Source organism: Urocitellus parryii, chromosome 2 (assembly GCF_045843805.1).
Source record: "Urocitellus parryii isolate mUroPar1 chromosome 2, mUroPar1.hap1, whole genome shotgun sequence".
NCBI lineage: Eukaryota > Metazoa > Chordata > Mammalia > Rodentia > Sciuridae > Urocitellus > Urocitellus parryii.
The window spans coordinates 214,318,752-214,342,871 of NC_135532.1; the positions used below are offsets into that span (position 1 = coordinate 214,318,752).

Genomic DNA, 24,120 nt, shown 5'->3' on the forward strand with positions numbered 1-24,120 from the left:
GGATGGGGCTACAGGAAGGTGTTAGAATGTTTAAGAGGTGGGGCTTAGTGGGAGGCCTTTAGGGTTTATAGGGCATGGATTAGAAGGGATAATGGGACCTTTAAGGGATAATGAGTCCTTTCTCTTTCTCTCCTTTTTGCTCCCCAGCCAGAAGGTAAGTGGCCAACTGTGCTACTCACTCTCAACATGCAGTACTACCCTGCCACAGGACCAAAAGCAACAGGAACAACCAACAAAATGGACTCAAATCTCCAATACTTTGAACAAAAATAATCTTTTTCTGTTTATAAGTTGTTGATTATCTCAGGTATTTTTTTGTTTTAGTAATAGAAATCTGATGAACACAAATAAGAAGGCTGTTAAGCATTGTATGCCCAGGGAAACCCCCAGAATAAAGAATTATCTGGAAAATGTCAACAGTGCTACTGTTGAGAAAGGCTGCTCTAAATAATCCTTATGACTCATCCAACCCTAATGATCTGTACTTAACACAAAAGAAGCAACACACTTTACTGCAGGTGGAGAACAGAAAAATAAGTCTATATGTAATGAATTAGGGGGCACCCACAATCCTAGCATGGGCACACAACAGTCCTTCCAGATAGCTGTTTTTAGACATTTTTTTAGCTTTCATTTGGAATCATCCACAACAGGAGGTGTTTGAAATTGGCTTTTACTCAATGATCAACTTGTTCTAATTTTAAGACTAACAAGAAGCAGCAAATCCAAGAACCACATACTCCCTGTTCAAAGTCTGTTTACCTTTATCTTCGCTTGAACATAAGCTCTAAGCTCTTCAGCTACTCATGAAATTATTTGCAAGATTCATTCTAGATAGCTTTTCTCTTAATTATTTATTTTGTGTAATGCAAAAGAATCTCTGGGAAAAGTCTCTATCCCAGTTTCCAGTGGTTCAGCCTTTTCTTTCTAAATATCCAAGGATTGCTAAGAAAGTCAGCAGTGAGTCTTGTTCCTGAGTGGCAAGTACAAAGCCCAGAGTGTGTCTGCAGATAATGGGAACCTGTCAGGATTAAGAAGTGAAGGGCTCTGTGGCTGCATGTTCTGAGCTGACTCCTGACAGGTTGTGTCACTCAGATCTGGGTCACCCAGAGAGCAAAGGCTTCCTCCTCTAATGGGCTCATGGACTAGGCTCCCAAAAGCCTGTGCCCTGGCTTCCTATGTCATTTATCCTTTAAGGAAATGGCAGGGGAAAGAACTCCCATACACACCATGTCCCAAGTAAAAACAGTCACCTAATTATTTCTGTTCTATGCCACCATCATCGCTTTCAAATTTAAAGCAAGAATCACCAGAGAAGCTTGTTTAAACCACAAATTCAGGCCTGTTACAGATGAATTCTGTCCCTCAAAACTCCTATGTTGAAGTCCGAATCCCCACTACTTCAGAATATGATCATATTTGAAGATATGAACTTTAAAGGGATAATTAAGGAAAAGTGAGGTCATATGGGCAGGTGATCATCTAATATGACTGGTGTCTTTCCAAGAAGATGGAATTTGGACACAGGTGTGGAGAGATGGCCACATGAAGATACTTGAAGAAAATGGCAATCTCTAAGCCAAGAACAGAGGCCTCAGGAGAAACCACCCTCGCTAACACCTGGGTCTCAAGCTTTCGGCCTCGAGGACTGGGAGACAATACATTTCGGTTATTTACAACTCCCAGTTTGCAATCCTGGCCACACTGTCAACAGAACCAGGTGTTGCTACGAGGGGATTGGGCATGACATGCTCTTCTTGCTTAACCAGGAAAAACAGTAAAACAAAACAGAACAACAACCAACCAAGCCCCATTTGCAAGGGATGGGGGACAGGGCAGGGGAAGAGGCTTTGGGTTCCAGTGGAGGCAGATGAATAAGTTCTGGAGTTCTGTCTGAAATGTTGCACACGGAGTCAACAAGAGTGTATCACACATTAGAAATCAGTAAGAGCAGACTTAATGTTATTATGGTCTTGCCACAGTAAAATAAAACATTAAAAACTTCACATGAAATAATTCTACACCATAACACAAAAACCTCCATCAGGTGAGGTCCGAGGCTCATCAGTGGAGCATATTACTTGCAGCCAGCACCCAACCCCCTTACCTTTCAGGGACACCCAGTAGTGCTTCCACTTCCTGCGGGTGGCCGACTCCACTTTCTTGTTCTTCTTGTGCACCAGAAAGTTCTTGACCGCCAGCGCGCCGGCCTTGCGCACCGTGCCCTGCGCGGCCGTCAGCAGGATGTCGGACTGGCCCGGGGAGCTCAGGGTGCCGCTGCTCTGCTCGTCGCTGTGCGCGGAGCCGGCTTCCTCCAGGCTCTCGCTCTTGGTGGTACTCATCTCCAGCTCCCGCCTGAAGTTCTCGTACACCCCCTGGCGAGCTGCATCCCCCGTGGAGCTGCTGCCGCTGTCGCTGCCCACGAAGGCCCTGCCGGTGGGGGGCGAGTCACTGGAGTTGGTGGCATTGGATCGCCTGGACAGGAGGTCCGTGTCGGTGGTGGCCCCTTCGATCCCGCTGTCCGCAAACTCGCTGCCCTCGCCTGCATTAACATCCTGGGGCGCAGAAAGGGGAAGAGAGACATGCATCACGGAAGCAGGAACCTAGGAGCCCCCAAAGGTCCGGCCAGGGGCTCTGTAGCCGCAGGAGACCCACAGGGCATGGCGGCTGGCCACTCCTCCTGGACCAATTCCTCATTACCCCAACCACCACGAAGCTGTTCAGGAAACCTTGAGCCACCGAGCACCAAGGCAAACAAACCATTCGGAATGTTCAAGAAGTAGAAAAGAAACAGGGGGCACTTCCAAGAGCTGATCATTTACCTGACTCAGATAAGTAGCTAATTGGCAAATCTGCTATTGAGATTCTCCCATGACCATGCTGAGAGAACTCAGCGCCTGCACCCTAAGGGCTGGCCTTGAACTCCAGGAAATCCCACAGGCAGATTAGCTCCTTGTTCCAGAGGTAGGGGATTACAATGCATAACAAGGTGCTCACAGCGGATGTGATTTTTCTTTTCTTTTTAAAATAAAAGGCCTGCCTAGGAGTCTGTTTTGTAATAGGGTGACTAACCAGATAGTGTACCGCCTCACCCACTCACCCAGCAGGACCCTGTGTCCCAGGAGCCAGCAAGAGTCCTCATGCCCTAATCAGCCTCCTTCTTGAAAACAGCAGTCTCACTCCACATTGTACTAAATCAGACTGTGGGCCCCGGCTGCCTTCGGACTCCTGCTCTCCAATTACTTTGCCCTTTCAAAGTGGGGATGCTAAGAGCCAGAAGCAGGTGACTCATTGCCCCTGGGCCAAATAACAGTTCAGGGCAACTGCCAAGATACTGGGTATCGATTCCCACTTTTAAAACATTTGGAACTTCTAAGTGCCCCTGTTCTCCAGTCAAACATTTCCAGGGCAGACTGGTCTGTTCCTAAATCAGAATTTTAATTGCTCTAAAGTGCTACAAGCATTTCCATAAACAATAATTAAATAATGGTAGCCAACAAGGGGAGACAATGACAGCAGTATTGGACAGGACGACCCAACAGTCGTATGGATAAGGAAGGACACTGACTTTTATCAAAGGAAGACAGCAGGAACAAGTCTGACACAGAGGGGATGGCAAAGGAATACACAGTTTGATGACTCTCCAATTTTGGAGCTTTTACTAATAAATAACTAATTATGATTGAAACATGTTAAAATGAACTGGATATTCTGGATTGTCATAAATAGAAATGCTTTGGATGCCAATCTGTGCTGAAAGGCAATTGGGCCCAAAGAGCCATGCCACAAACTGATATTGCCCCGTGTAAGGCCCAGACAGGTGCCATGCCCACATCTCCATGAGTCTTACTTAGTTGTTCCAACTTAGAATTCTTCAAAGGTCATCATGAAAAATTCTGAGTGAGCAACTAAAAGAGGTGCAGAGCCAGACCTGGAGAAAGGTGGGAAAGGGCGGTGGAATGGTAGCAGGGTGTATCTGGACAAGCCTCTGAGGATTGGGTCCATTTCAAGTAGAGTTCAGACCTCTGGGAGTTAATAGGGACTTAAGGGGACTCTTAACCGTGTGCTATGATTTGGACATGGTTTGTTCTGCAAGGGTTTATATGTTGGAAGCTTGGTCCTCATTGTGACAATGGAGAGAGCTAGTGGAAGTTCTAAAAGGAGGGGTCCAGTGGGAAACAATTAGGTCACTGGGGGTACCACCCTTGGAAAGGATTAATGCTAGTCTCTTGAGTTATTCTTGCAACAGCAATTTGTTATTAAAAAGTATGCCTGACCCCTGTATCTCTGTGGCTTCCTTTCTTGCCATGTGACCTGTCTCTCTAATATGGGCTTCTACCGTGACTTACCAGAAGGCTCCCACTAAAGCAGCAGATGCTGGTATCATGCTCTTGTACCTCTAAAACTATGAACTACTTGAACCTGTTTTCTTTACAAATTAATCAGCCTCAGGTGTTTTATTTTAGTCATGACAATTGGGCTAATACATCCTGTAATTGCTGGTCCCATCTCTTTGCTATCTGTTCTTGTGCCTATTTACAACCATGAATGGTCATAAAGAACCAGATCCAGTTGGTAAAAATCCTCTATACAAACAGGAGAACACTGTTATCAACCCACATTTCTCCCTAGCAGGACATTTACCATATGCTTCCCTGCGAATATAAGACAATAAGGAAATTTGACAACCATTGATTATAGATAACCATGAGTCATGGAAAGTTAGAAGTCCGTGAATTTCCCAAACTTCTGGCTTCATTGTCATATGTCTCAACCCTTCCCTGATGTGGGTTAGGTATGTATAAAGGAATCAGCTATAATTGCTCTTCTCTGAAATGCAAAGAGGTGCGAGGCTTCTCTATGAGACAGGAAAAATATAGGCCACACAGACAGCATTGCTAGTCCATCAGAGAGACTTAAGTACAAAGCAGGTGAGAATTAATCCTAGGCATCTTTTAATTTCCAAAGTTCCACAACAAGAAGGAACACTACAAGGACATCTCCCGATTAACAGATAAGAATACTGGAAATCATAAATCTGGCTGGTGGCAGACTAGAGTTTGGCACCTGCGCTTCTGAGTATCTTTCCCACTGTTATATGGCAGTCCCATGGTAGAGCACCTGATTAGATTCTGCCTAAACATTCAGCTCCCTGCCCTCCCCTTGGTTACACAGTGCCTTCTAGGATTTCCCAGGAAAAACTGGGTAATGGTCCATCCATTTGCCTTGATTTACCCAGCAAAGAGCTAAATGCTGAAAGTGGAGGGAACCAGGCCAACTCTCAACCAGGCCAACTCTCTTACAGGTTCCTACCACTCTACGAACCATTCACCTCTTTACAGATACCCGCAAATCTCTCACCGTGTAAACAAAGCGTTAAGGCCTCTGAGGACACTCACCTCTGTCTCACATCTGAACATCTGCTCATGCCACTGTCACGGTAACCATGCAGTGGCCCAGGCTGTGTGTGTTCAGCTCTGAGATGGCCATCAAACTAGGCCAGGAAGGGATTCCTCCAGGTAGGAGGCTGGCTGGCCACAGCTGAGCAGGCACATGTGACGCAGTGTGATGCTAGGCAATGCTCTGGGACCTGTGACCCAGGACGACTCCACCTCATCCCTAGAAGTGGTTAATCAGGCTTGGCCACGCACATCCCCCAGCTGATAGGTGACCCAACCCATTGGGAAGCAGATGCCTGCTGCCCTGCCCCAAATCTTATGAAGTCATGAAGCTTGGCTGTCCCAAATATCTAGAAGCCCATCCCCTAGTGAGGAGAATGGGAGGACCCAGCCAGGGTCACTGCTCAACACTGTTCTTTCTTTCCTTCGCTGTGACATACATTTTCTGTGGTCGACTTCTGGAAGGCTCCTTCTCCTCCTATTTATCTTGATCTCCAGGACATTTCACAACAGAGAACGTGGATTCTCCCCATACCCAGGGCACCTGTCAACCTCCCACCTCTTCTCGACCTCCAGCAATACAGAAGACTGATGCTCGAGATGAGGTCACGTGGGAGGCTCTGCAGTCTTGGTAGCAAAGGCAGGGTATGTTCCTTCTTACCAAACGAAACGACTCGGCATCTGGTTTGTCCTCAACTATTTAGCCAAATACTAAATTTTAACCTAAAATGTCAGAGGAGGACTGGGGTGTGAACTCAGTGGTACAGAGTTTGTCCTGAATGTGCTAAGGCACTGGGTTTAATCCTCAGCATTGGGGGGGGGGGGTCAGAAGAAATCAAAAGAAGTGGTAAGATCCTAGCCAAACAGAGAAATAGTCCCCCAATATGGTGCATGACCCAACAGAAATTTCCAGAAAACTGCTCTTAAAAAAAAAAAAAACTCTCCATGTTAGAAATGCTCCACTGAAGAGCCTTCCAATTATGAACATTCATGGGCTGGGAAGGTTCTTAAGTCCTGCTCTTCCGGGACAAATCCTCTCAAATCAGATTTTCAGAGCACTCACCAGTTTCCATTCTCTTGGCAGTTCCTCAAAATGAATGTATGTACCTCCCTCCTGGATGTACAAGTGGCCAGCTGTGGCCCCAAACATGCAAGAGCTGCAGGGCAAGAGTCTTCTTAGTAATTCAAGCCGGGCAGCAAATGCTCAAATGACTTCCTATAGTAAACTGGGGAGGCAAGAGGCGAAATCAAAGCCTGTTTTCACTGCCTTGGAAACTGGAGGGTCACCCAGCCAGAATATGGACTGGTGATACATTGTAGCGAGGCTCAAAAGTTTCCACAGGAGACTTGCAAACATAAGTACTCCAGGGAGAAGATTTTCTGTGTTGATATGCAGACACAATTGTGAAAAGGTAATTAACTACAAAGTGCAAGGGCTCTGGGACAATTCAGGGACAGCAGAATCAATTGGTCACTTATAGTTACAAGTCAAATGCAATTAAAAACTGCTTTTTGATCACCTTAATTTCCCCAAGGGATCCAGCTTAGCCTGAACATACCTGTGCAGAGAAGCTAAATATAATGTAGGAGAATTCACTGAATTTCAGTGGGGCAAGGGAATTTTGAACTGTAAAAGCCTTAAATTAGAACTATTTCTGCTTTATTAAATTCTAAAATGTTCCTCCTCTTGTTTTTCTCTTATCACCAAAATGTAAGAATCCTCCTCCCACATGTACCCATAGACACCCACTCATACACACACACGCACACACACACACACACACACACACCATCTTTGGTTCTCAGCAATGCCCTTGGTTTGCTCACATACCTATAGTGATCTCAGGAGAACAAATATCAATTCTAGGTAAATTACTGTGCACCATTCTGTGCCTTACTTTGCTCATCTGTACAATGAGGATGGGAAATGGTCAATCTTTTAAGACACTTTTTAAGATGCTGTGTAACCCAGGAAAAGTGTCTAGACTGGTATTCAGCACGCAGGAGCAACTCATAAACACCAACTGTAATTACCGTCATCTCCACCTTCAGCCTTACTTAACACTTGAGCCACTGGAGGGAAGGCACTGCCTGACCTCAGCTCCGAGCTTCTGGTGCTAACATGGAAGAAGGGCTGAGGAATCTGGGGAAAATAAAGTCTCATGGGGAAAAATAGAAGGAGCATAAGAGTGAGCTTCATACTAATGAAGCTTTTTAATGATTTTTAAATCCATAAAGCAGTACAATAAAAGAAAATGGTGACACTATCTACACTGTGAATTAGTAACTATTGGGCATTATTACTAACCATTGTCCTGTCTGATTTGCTAGAAATAGGAAGCCAGCTCTATTTTCCCTTTTCTTGCTTTCCCAAGGCAAAATCTCCATAACCTTTTCTGTTTCCAACACCCATTCCTCCTTCTCTAATGATTCCCAATGGGAGTGACTCACAGTTTCTCTCAATCCAACCACTGAAACTGAAATCCTTGCTGTTACTAAAAAGGGACTCCAAAGTTAAGTTGGCAAAGGCTTGAAATGTTGCTTCAGGTAACTTCTAACTGGAGAGTGTTTTATGTCCAAGTCAAATGAATCATCTTCTCTCCCTTCATCTGTTTTTTCCATGGATGTGCTTTTCCCTTGTAATCACCATTCCTCTGCTTCCTAACCTATCATATGCCACACTTCCAATCCCTGTGTGTCCTCTCCTGGAGCCACATCCTGGGTTCAGCAATGAGTTCTCTGTTCTCACTACCTGCCTTCTACTAATCCACCCCACACAACATAGCCAGAGAAGTCTTCCAAGCACAAGAAGAAAACCCTCCCCAAAGCCCAGCATGGGAACTTGAGCTCTGCATGCACCTCGGCACCAGTGACACTGAAGGACTCATTCCAGAGCATTCCTCTTTGCTCTCCGGAGCAGTCATGCTCCTCCTTTTCTGCACCTTCTCTTTCCCTCCTCCAATGGCCACGTCAACTTCTCCTAAACATCTCCTCTCCCCATCCCCAGTTCTACTTCGTCCCACGAGGCTCTTTGCTTTTGCTCAAATGTGTGAGGCGCCCTCCTACTATATAAATCTTCAGCCTCCTTCCTCCTTTCCTCCAAGTCCCAGCCTCGTCTGCCCTTCCCCAAAGGCCCACCCTGAGCACCCTACCTGGAACTGCCTCCCCCTGCCCCCCACCCTCCCACCGCCCCTTGCACACATCCTTCCACTGCACACATCTTACTTGTGGTGCTGTCTGTTTTCTGCCACACACCCCCATCTCAGCACAACTAGCTCCGTGAGCTCAGGGATCTTTTCTCGTTGACACATCCCAAGTGCCAAGAATAGCACCTGGCATGGGGTAGGCACTTTAAAAATAATTGTTGAATGAACTAACTGCTGCTCATTTCCCACCACAATCTCAAAACAAGGAAAACAGTTTCTCATGGAAAACATTTTAGTTTGATTTAAAGGTTTAGTCATCGCCAAGCACAGCTCACGCGCAACCAAAGTTGCGATGACAAATTAGTCCTAACTGTAAAGCTTAAATTTGCAACGCTCAAGCCGTCCAGTTTTATTATGTCTTGTACGGATGCAACCGGAATTCATTTGAATATTTGTCTTCCTTTCTTTCTTTCTTGAAAGTAAGAGAGATAAGTTAGCGGGCTACCTTATGACCTCGGCAAGATACTCTGCCAATGGGTGACCCAAGTGACAAAGTGAAAAGCCTGTCAGGTGTTTCCTAAGCTCTCCACTGGGCTCCGTGGAGACCCTGTCAGCCCCTCATAGTAGGCTGGTTTCATGGTCCTATCCAAGAGGGTCTCAAGTTCCTGCTCAGAGGGCTCTGAACTTCAGGCACCAGTTATGCTACAAAACCAACACTTACACCTTGTGACACAATTTGAGTTGAGGGGCACAGACTTTCCTTGACTTGTGTACTAAATTCAAAAATTTGATTTTTAAAAGACTGAACTTTCTCAAACTGTTAGCATAAATGGGCAGTTCTTGGGTAGGAGCCGGAGTCCTGAAGATACTTGTAGAGAATCCCTAACACCTTGCTTTGCCAACTACCTGGGTAAGGAGCAAACTTTGCTCATCTAGTCCAGCCAAACAACATATTGCAAGCCAGCGGACACACAGCAGACACAGGCACTAACAACAGCTCCTGGAAAGAGGGGCCACAGAAATCACAAAAACACACAACAGTGCCTCTCATTCCATGTCATTTCTTGTAAATTTTAGAGAATAATAAAACAAAATCTTAAAAGATATCTATGTGAGGGCTGGGGTTGTAGCTCAGTGGTAGAGTGCCTGCCTCGCAAGCATGAGGCTCTGGGTTCGATCCTCAGCACCATATAAAATAAATAAATAAATAAAAATAAAGATACTGTGTCCATCTACAACTAAAAATATATTTTTTTAAAAAAAAGATATTTATGTGAACATCTAATGTTTGTTTAAAATGAATCAATAAGCATTTTTTTTACGTTTCTATTTCAATTACTATGGTGATAAATATCTACAGATATAACTTGCATAAACAGAAGCTTCTTGGAGCCCAAAATGCTTTTAAAAAAAAATGGTCTGAAAACTGCTGACATAAGTTATCTCTCAACTACCTACCTACCCACCCACACCCCCGAAAAAGATCTTGGCAAAAGAGACAGCTATTCTTGTTGAAAATGGATGGGCTTGTTTTCAAAATAAGAATCTCATTGCTTAATTTTCATGCCAGAAAAAGAAAGATAAAGACAGGCACAAAATAGCAAAGAGGGGAAAGGCATTGAACAGAAATAGATGAAGAAAAGGAAGAGAGGGATTATTTAAAAATTGATTTCACATGAAAATACTTTGTTTCATGAAAAAATAATGTGAGGCTCTTAACTAGAAAGCTCTAGGTGGACTTGAGACCCCCGGGCCCCCTGAGTTGTTATACAAAAGGGTGGTCCATGTGTTTTTCTCAGGAAAAGGTCCAAATCCTTTAGCCAGTTCTCAAAGCAATCTACGACCAAAGCTAAGAATCACTTGGATGTGGATGCCAAGTTTCAGCTTGGGAAACAAACTTATTTCTGAGCCATTTCAGATAAGTTGTCAAACAAAACAAAATTTTAAAAAATAAACACAATTTCGGGAAGGAACTCAAGATCCTCTTCTGCTAACGCTGCACCCTTTGTCCTGTTCAACTGGATCACAGGCAGATCAAAGAAAGCTAGCATCCGGTGTGGCTTCTTCTAGAGCTGTCCTGGTCATCTCTCCTCATAACCACTGTTTCAGGTGACAGGAGTGGACAGGAGCTTCCTTTTCAGCCCACAAGTCCATTCTTGTTTCTATACCAGAGTTGAAGATATTGATCTTAAAGTCTAAGGACAAGGGAAGGTGCCGCCATGTGGGGTATCCTTTGGGGAAAAGGCAGCCAGCACAGAGCCAGAAGTCCTGGGTTTTAGTACAGTTGGGAAACCTTGTCTCCTGGTCTCTTTTGAATGCTTTCTCCTCTGGAAAGCAATGGGGCTGGGTGGAGAGGTAACCCATGAGGTCCCTCCAAGGAGTTGGTGACAGGAAATCAGGCTGACGTGAGTCCCTAAGCTCTGATTGAGAGCTCTGCCTTATCCCATTCCCACTCCATACAATGGTGGGCAGCATTTCTTGGAATGCTGAATGAAGTGTTGGAAACTGTGGTCAGTCACAAACCTAATCCCAGGGATCATACCCTGGCTCACTTTCCCTTGCAACTCTCCCAAGACTGTGGCTCCTTGAGACAGGCTCAATGCAGCTGGACCTCATTCTTCCATCTCCCAAGTGGATGAATGAAGCTCTCCTCACAAATCTCTAAGCCAAATCTTCCCTTGGAAACTCAAAACCTGGCTGATGAGGGTTGTACCATCAGATGGCATTGTTTTATTCCAACTCACTCTTTGAAAGTCTCAGAGCTACAGAACAGCTGGGCTCTGAAACATTAAGTCAGACTCCACCATCACAACTAATAAGCACTGTTTACTGAGCATCCGTATTTAGTGCAACAAACTGTGCTGCAAGTTTTCCACTCATTCCCTCCTGGAGTCCTTCCATCAGCTTCCTTTAAGGGGCACTGAGATCCGTGGAGGTTAAATAACCAAGCAGAAACAGGCTCAGACTCCCAAGCTCAAATATACTGACACCTTCTTAGTTGCACAACATCAGGCTTCCCTCTCCTCTCTCTGTAACCAAAGAAATACAAAGAGAGCCAAGTTCAGGCCAAAAGACCAATTAGCCATCAATTAAAGCCAAGAGGCAACCTGTTATATGCTTTTACAGAAATCAATACAAGTAAATTCTGCTTCAAAAAGTATGAGGTTTTACTCACACAGACCCGCAACACAAACTTACATGCATGGTGTGTGTGTGTGTGTGTGTGCGCGCACACACACACACACACACACACACACAAACACAAACACAAACACACAAAATGCACACAAGGTCAGATACATGGTTAAACAAAGAACTGTGTACCAGACACTGTGGCATATAATACACACCACTTTAAAGACCCTAAAGACTCAAGGGTGATCACAACCCACTAACACATCCAACTACTGAACAAATACAAAAACAGTTAGAAGAGCCAAAAACTCTTTTTTGATCATTTTTGAATCAAATCAAATTGTTCACATTATTTTGGATACAATGTATTTTCTCCAGGCTGAGAGGCCATGCTCTTGGGCCAAATGTTTTCCAGGGATGTTCTCAGAGGGGAGTAAGATTGCTATTAGGACTTGAAGGGATTCAACTACATCACCAGAGCAGACAAGGAGACTTTAATATCTATGATTCAAGCTCATTGGAGAGGTCCCTTAGGTCAAAAACTTAAAAAAAAAAAAAAAAAGAATGCTTTTCAAGGGAGCTTCCACACCCACTGTCTCTTAAAATACACTGTTTGGAACACAGTGGGCTCAAACTTAGACTAGGAAATGTGGGAGGATGGATAGTGTTGTGCATAATTCTGTGGTTTGTTTCAAGTCATTAAAGATCCTTGCTCAACATATAAAGTCAATACGAAAATAATACTTCCGTTCATTTTATAGGCTCGGCAAAAGGCTTCCAAGCATGCTATCCCACTAGGTGCTCCTAATGGCCCTGTTGGAGGCCGGTGTCAATCTTACTGGGCAGAGAAGGATCCCCAAGTTGGAATGACTTGCCCAAGGTCACCCAGTGGGTAAGCAGTGGAGCCAGGATGCAAATTGTCCTTCTTAGGATTCCTAGTCCATTGCACTTTGCATTACATTAAGCACTGACTTATGAGACACTATACTTAGATGATCTCACTCCCATATATTAACAATTTTAGAAGGCGACAAGCCAAGGAATGGAGAAGTCATACAGCAATTACACATGAGAACAGTCAGTGGGACCGGATCTAGAAGGGGAACTGCCTAGCTTTGCCCCTCTTTCATGGGCACCCATGACTAAAAGGCTCACATCCCCATCAGCCAGCTGGGTATGGGGGCAAGCGGAGGTCTGGCTGTCCCCAACTTAGAAACATAGAGATAGGGACAGCCGGATACCCCTCTTAAATCTTACACAGAGCAGGTGCTAACTTAGCATTGCTCCAGGTAAAAGTGAAAGGCGAAAGTGATGTCCCAGCTTTAACAGTCTATGTCATTGTGCCCTTCCCTAATCCTAAGGCCAGGGATGCCAATCTGACAAAGCCTTCAAGACGGCCCTTCAGCACCTGTCAGGGGACCTTTTAATAGGTTCCCCATCTCCATGACCTCTCAGGAGTCACCCTTGCAGGGTAGGCAAAGGGACCACAGGGGCTTATCCTGTCGATTCTGTCATTATAGTCTCAATTCAGAAAAGAGCTGGGTTAAAATTCAGGCAGTGCCTCCAGATATAAGTTTCATATTCAGTTGGGTTTTTTTTAATATTTTTTTTTTAGTAGTCAATGGACTTTTATTTTATTTATTTATATACATGGTACTGAGAACCAAACCAGTACCTCACACATGCTAAGCAAGAGCTCCCCCACTGCGCCACAACCCCAGCCCCCATGCTGAGTTTTTTGAACCTCAGGTTCACCCTTTTTATCAATTTCATTTCTTAGACAGAAGATTTGGATACAAACACCAAACTACCCTGGGTCTATCTGGCCACACAGCACCGCTAACAAGGATGGAAAGTACAAATCTAGCAAGTTCTCCCTGCCTGCTTTCCTGAACAACCAGTCACTACACTTTACAATTGATCTTGTTCCATTTTCCCTGAAGGTCATTTTTACCCTCCTCCTTCTTCTTTTCACTGTGCTGGAGATCAAATCCAGGGCCTCATGTATGCTAGGCAAACGCTTTACCACTGGGCTCCACTCCAAACCCTGGCATCCCCACTTTGATAGATGAAGAAACTAAGTCTTCAAGACAGTGAGTACCTGGCCCAAAGTTACCCAGGTAAGATGAGGTAAAGCCAGGAATGTGGCTTGGACACCATCAGCAACACTCGTCCACATGAAGACATGATCTAAGAAGTTCATTTAACTCCCCCAGGCCCTTCACCATTTGCCCATTCTATTTAGACCCCTGTGCCAACAGACTTGTAGCTCTGAAAGCCTAGTGCCACCCCTACTGTGCACGGCAGGTGCTGACTGCAGTGGTCTCTGCTTGCTCACTCAATGACCAACCTGAAGCACAATCGACATGTCACTTCCCCCAACCTCAACATAATCCAAAATTCCCTGAACTCTCCCACGAGGAAAAATAGTACCAGAAAGTGACCAAAATGTACAGGATTGCTTGATATTATCTAATATTAAGTAACATTGCCAACTAAGCTAGCAGGTCCTCCTTTCATTAGTACACTTCTTAAATCTTTTAATAATGTGTCCACACCCACTGTCTTAAAAAAGCAGGGCAGTTGAGCATCCTTATCCCATTTTTCCGAAGAACAACTAGAAGTCAGGGTTTGCCCAAGGTCAAACAAATTGGCTGCAAAGGAGGATCTGGAACCCACCCATGTTATTCCTTCCGCTACACCTCCCTCCAGAGATGGGGCTGGCCAGCATCGCAAGGAACAGGAAATTGAAATGGCTCCTGGTAAGACAGCAAGCCTGCCAGCCCCAGAGAGAAGTTGTCAAGTGACCAGAGCCCGCCCTGAATTAAAGATCCCTCTTCAAATGAGCTGCCTTCAAACAAATTCCCACCTGCTGCAGTGAAGACATAAGCTCTAAGTGCCTACAAAGCACCATGCCTATTTGTCCACAGAAAGGACCAAGCTAAAAGACAGCTCAGATGGGTGGGATGCTGCTGAAAAAGTGAGTTGAGAGGCAGTTTCCCAGTTTGAACTTGTCAGCTTCATTCTCATTCCTAACACATCACACACACACACACACACCCCAACACATGCAGGCACCCACACACAGACACATGCACACACACAGAAGCATACATATACACACTTTCCATAATCTCCACCCCTTATCCACAGAGCTACAGAAAGGTGAAGCGGAAGCCACTCTAGGACAGTAGGCACCAAGCAAACAGGGGGAAGCCCAATTTAAAAGGTGGGAAATTCCTAAGAGCAAAATCATGCACTTCAAGAGTCATGCATGGGTTCCCAAATATTGAAACAGATTTCAATCGCTTTACCTGAGTTGTTTTGGCTCTTCTGCCTTGCATGCTGTTGCTATGGTTAATTTGTGGGTTGGTGGCACCTTCCGAAAGACAGTGAGATTTCCTACAGGGAAGTGTGTTATAATTACTGTACGGAGCAGTCTCTTCGGCAGCAGCTGGTGGCATCTTATGGTTTGCAAGATCAGGAATATCAGACACCAAATTCCGACAATAGCCTGCAAATTTGCTCCTCGGTCCCCCGTTTGCCGTCACCCCAGAGTTTTTCTGAGCATACAAGTCATCCAGGGAATTGGCACGCTGACAGGTGCTGAGCTGCCGGGGACTCGCCTGTGCTTCCATCCCCCGAGCCTCCTCGCAGTCCTTCTCTTCCGCGGAACCCAAGATTTCTTCGTTGCTTGTTAAATGTTCTTGGCTCAGATCAGAGAGTGAGAATTCCAGGCTGTCCTCCCGCCAGATGTCTGCAGATTTGGAGCGTTTCTTCTTAAAGCTCACAGTCTCCATGAAAGTGGGCCCGTTGGATGTAAAGGGATGCTGCCTCCCGTCTCCCTCAGCCAAGTACGTAGCGTCATCTCCGTAAAGCCGGCTCTCCTCCGAGTCTGGCATGCTTTGCACGGAGGCTGCGGTGAGGACGATGCTGCTGTCTACGCTGGGTGTGACAGAAGAGTCGGTGTAAGACACGGGTCTCAAGCCCATATCTACTCGGTCCACCCAAATGGGGCTCCCGAAGTCCTCTAGGGTGCCTTCCTGGGAGAAGGGTTCCAAGCCATTTTCGGCCAGGGACTGGGGGATGCTCGGGGTGCTGCTGGATCGGGTGCTCACTTCTGAGTTCCTGTGGATCACCTTTCCCGAGGAGGCGTGCCTGGTCCGCCGCGTCTTGTGCGACAGGCGCAGCGAGCGCGACGTGTGCTTGCGCCCCAAGCTGGCATGCTTTTCTCCGTAAAAGTCATGGTCTACATTCTGACTTTCTGCGTTTCCCATGGTTTTATGGTCTGCAGCAAAGGGGGAGGGGGAACAGAGGAGATAACTGAGTTACTTTTAGAATGGGTATAGAGTCCGACACAGCTCGCAGGGCGGGCAAACACCTTGGCTTGGCGGGGAAGGTCATGAACAACCCAACTTCTTACATGCCCCGGGGCAGTTCTGTGGACTTTCACCTGGTTGCCAATGAGAACTAGCATCATCTGCTGAGGTTGTCCCTGGAGATGTGAAAGGTGCCTAAGTAGGATCCTTAGAGTGTTAGATCAGTCCCCGGAGGGCAGATGCCCAAGGACACCCAGAGTGCCTCTTTTATACACCTGGCAACTCCTCTATTTAAATCCACGATTATATGCTAAAAGTTCTACTCCTATAATAAGTTGAAAACCCTAAAGTTCAAACCAATGTATCTACCCAAGGAGTATTTTTCTGTTTGGAATTAGGTATGTATTCCAAAGCAAACAAACAAAAATTCAGAGGTGTGGGCTGGGGCTGTAGCTCAGGGGTAGAGCATTTGCCTAATGTGTGAATCCTTGGGTTCGAGACCCAGCACCACATGAATAAATAAAATGAAGGTATTGTGTGGAGTGGAGGTAGGGATGGGTAAAACAAAATAAAAACCCTGTTTGGCATCAGACTAATGGTTTTAGTTCTGGGAGCAAATCCAACCTGCAAACATGAATCTGGTACAGAGTGCCCTGCAAACAGAAATTCCCATTATAAAACCACTAAATATCATCCAGTCTGTCTTTTGGGGCTATCCAGGTCAACTCAAATCCCTCCTTACTGTTTTCCAAGTCTCTGTTGCTGACCCAATAGCACAATTCTGTTATAAACAGCAGCAAAGAAGAAAGTCTCCAAAGCTCAACAACCAGGACTCTACTTAGCTTCTTCTCCTTGCTCCACAGGTCTGTCCCTCCACAGCAAATACGCTCGAGAAAATACATGAACACTGTGGGAAGGAAAGAGGGAAGATAGAGGAGGAGGGCATATCTCTGAACTCGTTATTTTAACCAGCTACATGACTGCTCACTTATTTACTAAGCACCTACTACTTTCAAGAAGCCAGAGACAAAGCAGAGACACATTCCTCACTCTCATGAAACTGATAATCAGCCAGGGGAGGTAAAGCAATAAACAAGAAAGTAAAAGGCACAAGAACTTGCGGTGACCACTGCAGAGAGAGCAAAACACACTGGACGATAACATACCTTCATACTGGTTCAGGAATCACTCTGGAATTCCACTACTCAGTCTAAATGCTGTTTAAGGTCTCACTGCACATCTTTACTGAAATAAATTTTATGGCAAGAGGGAGGGAAAACCTCCCCTTACTGTTCCAGTGAGTTCAGAGGTAATTCATAAAGACACCAGATGTTAAGCTATTCCTCTGCTGGAATAGTCCCTACTAGGCCACACATCATAGGATTCTCAGAGGGAATTTTCCAAAAAAGAGAATCTCCTTTTTGGTAGCAGCAAGTACATTTCAAAGCAATATGTTCACGCTTCTCTGGCTAGTATGTTTAAGAAGCAAAGGCGAAAAACTCATTATAGAAAAAATGAAAAAAATCAACTGTCCACCTGTGACCACTGATGTTTATCTTAACTCCTAAGACAAGCATGGGCCACATTTGTCTTTTTACAAATCAAGCAAATAAATACACATTTCCATAACACTAAAGGCCAGGAGTGATTTCTTAGAGTTCTTGATTTTTTCAAATGAATAAATTAAGATGTCTACATATGGCTATGTAACTATGTTTTGCCAATAAATAATAAAAGAATAAATGATAGTCAGAGCCCCATTCTGAGAATCACATTCAAAAGGGGAGGTGGCTCGGGCAGTAGCTCCGTGGTAGTGAATACATGCAAGGCCCTGGGTTCAATCCCCAACTCCGCCACACACATCCCCCAAAGAAAAGAGGAAAAAATAATGGTGAGATAAATTGATTGAAAGAATGGGCAAATCTATCACCTCAAACTTGCTCAGATTTACCCTCCTCAAGCACACATACATATCAAAAGTTTGCTAATATAAATTGACAGACATGTTTTCAACAACTTTCTGGTTGGGTTCATTTCTGCCAACAGAAAACTAATCAAGTTAAAAGCCTCAGAAGAGGTTTCCTTGGGAAATGGCCCCAACCCTCAAGAATTACAGCACTCCATGCATCACACTGACGGGTCTGTTATATTAATAGCATTTTTAGTAGCAAGAGTCTTTTCAGGCAGCCAAGGTAGGAAGGACGCCACTTTCATCTTCAGAACTAGAATTTAGAGACGAACGCCAAATCTCCTAAATCCTTACCAAGAGAGATTCTCAGGGGATGACCTAAGTAGAGTGAGCCTTAAGTTTAAAGCCACAAAACTTAAGAAAAATAAGTTTCTAGGGGGCTGCAGAAATACCTCTTAATTTGAAAGCTTTTCCTGAAAGGTTAGGGAAAGGTCCAGGAGGGGCATCCATAGGGGGCTCTGAAATAACATACACATGAAAATATTTTTATAGATTGCTAATGGTCCCAGGTAGTTTTCACATTCCAGGGATAATTGGAGGTAGTGAACAAAATTTTAATGCAAGAAAACTTTCAGTATTTAAACCTCAAGTTTGACTTCTAGAGTTTTCTTTTTCATCTGTGCTCCACCTTCAGGCTTTACTGGCCTACCTCAGGGCCCTTGCTCATGCTCCTCCCTCTGACTGGAGCCCTCATCCTGTCCAGCATCTGCCTCACTCATTCCAAGTTCATCCACCCAAATGTCACCTTGTGAGGAGACCTTTCCTGGCCTGGCCTCTCTAAGGTGACAGCATCTCCTGCAGAAAACAACCCTTCTTATCCCTCCTCTTCTGTTTTCTTCCTTAGCCTGTATGATAACACACAATATAGTTTAGTGACTTGTCTTTTCTTATTTTCTATTCTTCCCCACCAGAACTAAGCTTCAGGAGGGCTGAAAATTTGACTTGTCTTGTTTCCTGCTGCATCTTCAGTGGCTGAAACTCAGCCTGAAAAGTAGTAGGTGCTCAATGAAAAAAAAAAAAAATACCCTGGGTGAATGAATGACAAAATGTACTTCAATGGCCTGACGGGTTCAGATTTGCTCACGGTGTTCCTCACCCTGCCTCCTGTCACTTGAGGGGAAATTAAGGATTTGCTCCGGTCTGGTTCCACTGAATGCCTGCCTTCAGTTCCTCTCTTCCACCTTCTTCTGGAGCTGCCTTGCAGAAGCCTGGGATCAGGCTAAGGGTTGAGAGGCCACCCCTCCCCAGAGTCAGGGTGGCTAGGGCAGAACTATCAGCCCCAAGACGATCTAAGGAAAATGAGGGGATGGACACATTGGCATGATAAGCAGAGGTGACCTCGAAAGTGGCAGGGGATCAGAAGGTTGAGAGATCACAGAGAAGTCTGAGGGTCAGAGACCAAGGATCAGAGGGTGTCTCTGCCGAGCTCATCAGCACCAGGATCTCTCTATTCCAGTGGTGAATTAAACTTCTCAGTGAGTAATTACACTACATGTAGTTTTTAAATCCCATCAAATTCAATACACAGAGAAGGAGCTACAAAGCCCCGTAGGGAACTTTATCCATATGCACAGACATCGATTAGTCAGGGTGTTTCACACGTACACCAGGTAGGAGGTGATTTCTCAGGATGTTTCAGCCTTATGTGGTGAAATGATGGAGAACTATACACACACATGGAAACAATGTCAAATTCCTGACTATGGCATTTACCATAATTATGCAAGATGCAAACACAAGGAGAAAACTGGGTGATGGTTACTCCTTCTATAAAATATTTCTTTGAATCTATAACTATTTTGAAATAAAAGTTTAAAACAAACCCACCAAGTCTTAATGAACTGCCATATTCTGACCAAATGAAATGTCAGTTTAAAAGTAAGGATTCTTCCTGAAGAAAAAGTACATGGATCACACATCTGCTCCCACCCTCCACCCCTGCCCTTTCTTTTTGGCTAAAAAGAACTGAAAAAGAAAATCCTCTGGTGCTGTGTGTAAGTCCACACACAGCCCAGACTCATTCTTCAGATGCCCAGAACATTCGAATGTAATTCCCATGAATCAAACAATAAGAAATACTTATTTATTGAACACTTTCTAGTGAATTGCTATCAGGAAATATAAAGCAAACATACACTGATGGTCCACAATGAGTTGATTACCCAGGGATAGAGCTTTTGTCTTAATAAATTAGTGAACGAAAATGAATTGTTAATATCTAGCACCAGCGGTATGGACTAAACTACCCTGGCCTATCTCACCTCCAATAACTGCAACTAAAAATGCTAGACAAAATGTAAACAAAAGCAGACAGATGGAGGAAGAGAGTCAAAACTCAAAGAGCCACTCTTACAATGGTAGCTTCTTGTTTTATCTTTCAATTCCTCACCCAGGCTTGTTCTAAGGGTGGACACCAGTATAGCTATGGAACAAGAAGCTACCTGTTGTTCTGCCTAGAAGAAGTGAGAAAGATCCCAGCAAGCCAGACACCTGGATGTCAGAGAAGAGAGAACTGAAAAAAAAAAAAAAAAAAAAATCCTCTTGTGCTGTGTGTAAGTCCACACACAGCCCAGACTCATTCTTCAGATACCAAGAAAATTTAGTCAATTCCCAAGGATAAAGACAGTAGAAGCCAACTCCATGCGTGTGACTGACTCGAAGCAAGATGGCAGAGGCCTTGAGAATGAACCGCCCAGTTCTCAGACTAACCCTGATGATGCAAGAATGGTACAAACCCAGAACAACACAGCAGAGACTTTGAAACCTGAACCAACATAAAGCCACCAATGGTGAGGCAGAACTTCCGGTCTGAACCCAGGTGGGTGGAATGCCTACAAAAATAAAAACAACAAGATCAATATTGTCCAGGTGGTTTTAACCAGACCTGGAGTCCCATGACATAGTATTTGAAATGTTCGTGAAGCATTTCAAAAAACCAAGAAAATTTAATCAATTCCCAAGGATAAAGACAGTAGAAGCCAACTCCAAAGTGGCCTAGAAATGGAATTATCAACACAGACTTTTAAAGCAGTTGTTATAACTGTGCTCCCTGAATAAAGATAAACACTCTTGAAATAAATTAAACACTGAACTGCTTGCAATGTCTATGAAGATCATTGTGAATGTCAATGATGACACATGAGTAGAGAAACAGAACACATATGAAAAAGAAAGGTAACATACAAAGTTTGGGTCATAAGTAGAAGCCTGTATATGAGCCCATAGGCCTTTTCTTAACTTAAGAAAATCATTTGGGAATCTATTAGCCATGGTGGAATGTTCCCTCCTACAAAAAAACTTGAACTTGGAAAAGTTTGAGCTATCATTTATATTAGGGAATAAAAAGGTAAACCGTATACGATCCCAGATGTAACATGTGTGCTACATTTTCCAAATCAATCTAATGTTATATTTTCTCAGTACTTCATGAGAAAACACCCCAATAAATAGGAAGCCACCTCACAGGTCAAAGTTGCAGGCACAGAGAGCAAAGGAAAATCCTCTAACAAGAGCAGATTGTTGAGGGGGAGAAGCAGGAGGAAAAGAAAAAAAAATAGAATGGAATCTGGAAATAACTGCATCGTCTTGAGGACTAAGGAGGTTACAATTCATATTTTTATGGCTTAGAATGTCTAATTCTCTAAAGACACCCGAGGTTCCAGTGGCACCCCTAGCAGACACAGGAGGATGCTCCACACCACAGCAGAGGAACAGGAGCGGTCGCCATGACCAAAGGCCAGCCTGTGGGTCTTCGGACCAATACTTGCCGTATTTGAGAGCAAATAATGAAAAAGATGATCTTGCCATTGAGATCCAACATCAGTGGAGCAAAATTTCTCCTATCAACAAGTGAAAACCTACATTTGAGGTGCTTTTCCAAGATACGAATCTCAAAGCAGGTTAAATTTTGAATAAGTAAATATTTCCCATGCCTACCCATGCAATGAAAAAAAGTTTTAAAGTGACTATTCTGGATAAAGTGCTTTGGGGTCATTTCAATTTTCACAATACTTTCTTTTTAAAAAAATTTCTAAAGTTCCTATACCAAACATGCAATTCATTTTTTTCAGGAAAGAAAAAAAAAAAGCAAAACATGTTAACAGGTTTTGAGTCACAGAATTTGTTTTTTTTTTTTTTTTTTTTGGTTTTGGCCCATTAAAGAGAGTAAGGATGTAGGCACTATGCCCACAGATATGAAGGAGTGTCACCAAACCCAAACTCCAGACAGATGGCCTGGGGAAAGTACCTAAGATAAAGAATACACTATCTGGCTTGGAATTAATCCCTTATTTTTTTAATATTTTCAATTTGTTTTTTTAGTTGTAGATGAACAAAATACCTTTATTTTGTTTACTTTTTATACATTGCTGAGGATCGAACCCAGGGCCTCACCTGTGCTACGTGAGCGCTCTGCCACTAAACTACGGCATTTATTTCAAGAATACAATGGCACTTTGTTTGACCACCTCTCATTGCATCCATGGCAGGGTGACCTTGACCCTTCCTGTTATATTATAATCTTCCTGTGGCAGAGACCAGGTCTGATCATCATATTTATAACCTAAATTTCCTTAACTTTTAATTTGGGGGAGGACTTTTCATCATTGAGATTGCCTTAAAACAAGGGAACTCCAAATATAAAAAACGTAAGATTCCAGTGCTAAGCCAGATAATCCAATTCATAGCATATTCAACACAAAAGTTAAGCATGAAGTCAAGGTTTCTCTGTTGCTGGTAAAGATAGTGAGATCCAACCATAAGGCATGTTATGATGTATCTAAGATATAATTATTAATAACATCAGTTTTCATTCCCCTGAGGTATTTAAAAACCTATTAAAATAAATGTAATCATTACCCTTCTCTGACTTGAAAACAGACCTCTGAAGCCGCAGGAGAAAGGATGGAATGTATTTATTTCAAAGTTAAATTTGAAGCAAAAATCACAAGACAACAGATTGCAAATTTAAAATTAGATTCTAGTGGGAGGTCTTGGTTTCAAGCCTGTTTTTCCCCTACTGGATGTTGCGCTTGAAGCAGAGGGGGAAAGAGCTAAGATTAAACTGAGACTAAGTTCTGAAAGTTTTTGCTAAATCGTTACAACCCATGAATAGAGTTTTGCCAAGTCACACACAAATACCTCTAACCCAAGAGACTAAACAAGAAAGTTTTGCAACAAATAAAAGATGATCTTTGATTTAGAAAAGATTATTATTTTGACTGCTTATTTGTGCTTTTTAAAGATTATCCAAAGCAGAAACAAAATAGATCCTCGTTCTGAGGCTGGATTTTGAAGCTAGGTTTGCCTTTTTCAAACATAATCCAATATAAAGATGGTGAAACTCAGGGATAAAAGATCCCCAAGGGCAATTCACAGGGGAATAAAAGATCTCATAGGTACCTGCTTGGTCTTTTCCTTTTGTTTTAAGTCTAATGCTTTTGCTTTGTTGGATGGGTGTAACCCTAATCCAAGGAAGGGATTCCAAATTCTTTTTCCCATGAGCTACATACAACACAGCAATTTCGACTGTGATAAAAATGCAACTGTCCCACCACCTTTGCAGCAGTTCTACTTGGTGCAGACACACAGAGGCTCAAATCCACACAGGCAAACTTACCTTAAAAGGCAACAGTGGTCCCCAGCCCAACTTGCCCCAAGAGCACTGTGGCATTTAGATATTGATGTTGGAAATGATGTCGGCGGTTGGGGCTGGGGCTGGGGCTGGGGAAGGTGTCAGCACCTGCCCTCCTGCTCCGTGGCCATCAGGATCTCATCTGAGTCTGGGAGAATGTGCCAAAAACCTGGAGAGGAGAGGGTCAGAAGGGACAGAAAAAAAAAAAAAAAAAACAGAAGGGAATGGTCAGCCAGAAAAAAAGGAAATGGGCATCTCCCATCAAGATCATCTGCATTAATTATCCCACATCAACCTGGGGTGCAATGGAACACAAAGTTGCCCCCAAAACCCGAAATCAGAGGATGCAACATTTAGCTACAGGTATAAAGTGACAGGCTTAGTCAGATAGATAAACAAAGGCCAGCATCCCCACATTGGTGGTCATAACTAGCCCTGCACACTAAGTCATTTGGTCATTTTAGTCTGTTTCTGTAAGATGATAGCATTGGATCACAGAAACAGGTTGCTGTCGGGTGAT

General features: G+C 43.9%; 1 protein-coding gene and 1 non-coding gene across 2 annotated transcripts in view; one reads left to right on the forward strand and one right to left on the reverse strand.

Moving 5' to 3' along the window:
* Positions 1-23,671, reverse strand: part of Tiam1 (TIAM Rac1 associated GEF 1) — a 131,281-nt gene extending 107,610 nt beyond the window's left edge. The window contains exons 1-3 of the mRNA XM_026393553.2: positions 23,586-23,671; positions 14,995-15,968; positions 2,108-2,555 (exon numbers count right to left, since the gene is read on the reverse strand). Of these exons, the coding sequence (XP_026249338.1) occupies positions 2,108-2,555; positions 14,995-15,957 (1,411 nt within the window). The 5' untranslated portion in view covers positions 15,958-15,968; positions 23,586-23,671. The remainder of the gene's footprint in view (positions 1-2,107; positions 2,556-14,994; positions 15,969-23,585) is intronic.
* Trnaa-cgc (transfer RNA alanine (anticodon CGC)) lies at positions 9,665-9,737 on the forward strand. Its single transcript has one exon. It is a non-coding gene; the product is annotated as a tRNA-Ala (tRNA).
* Positions 23,672-24,120: the final 449 nt, after the last annotated feature.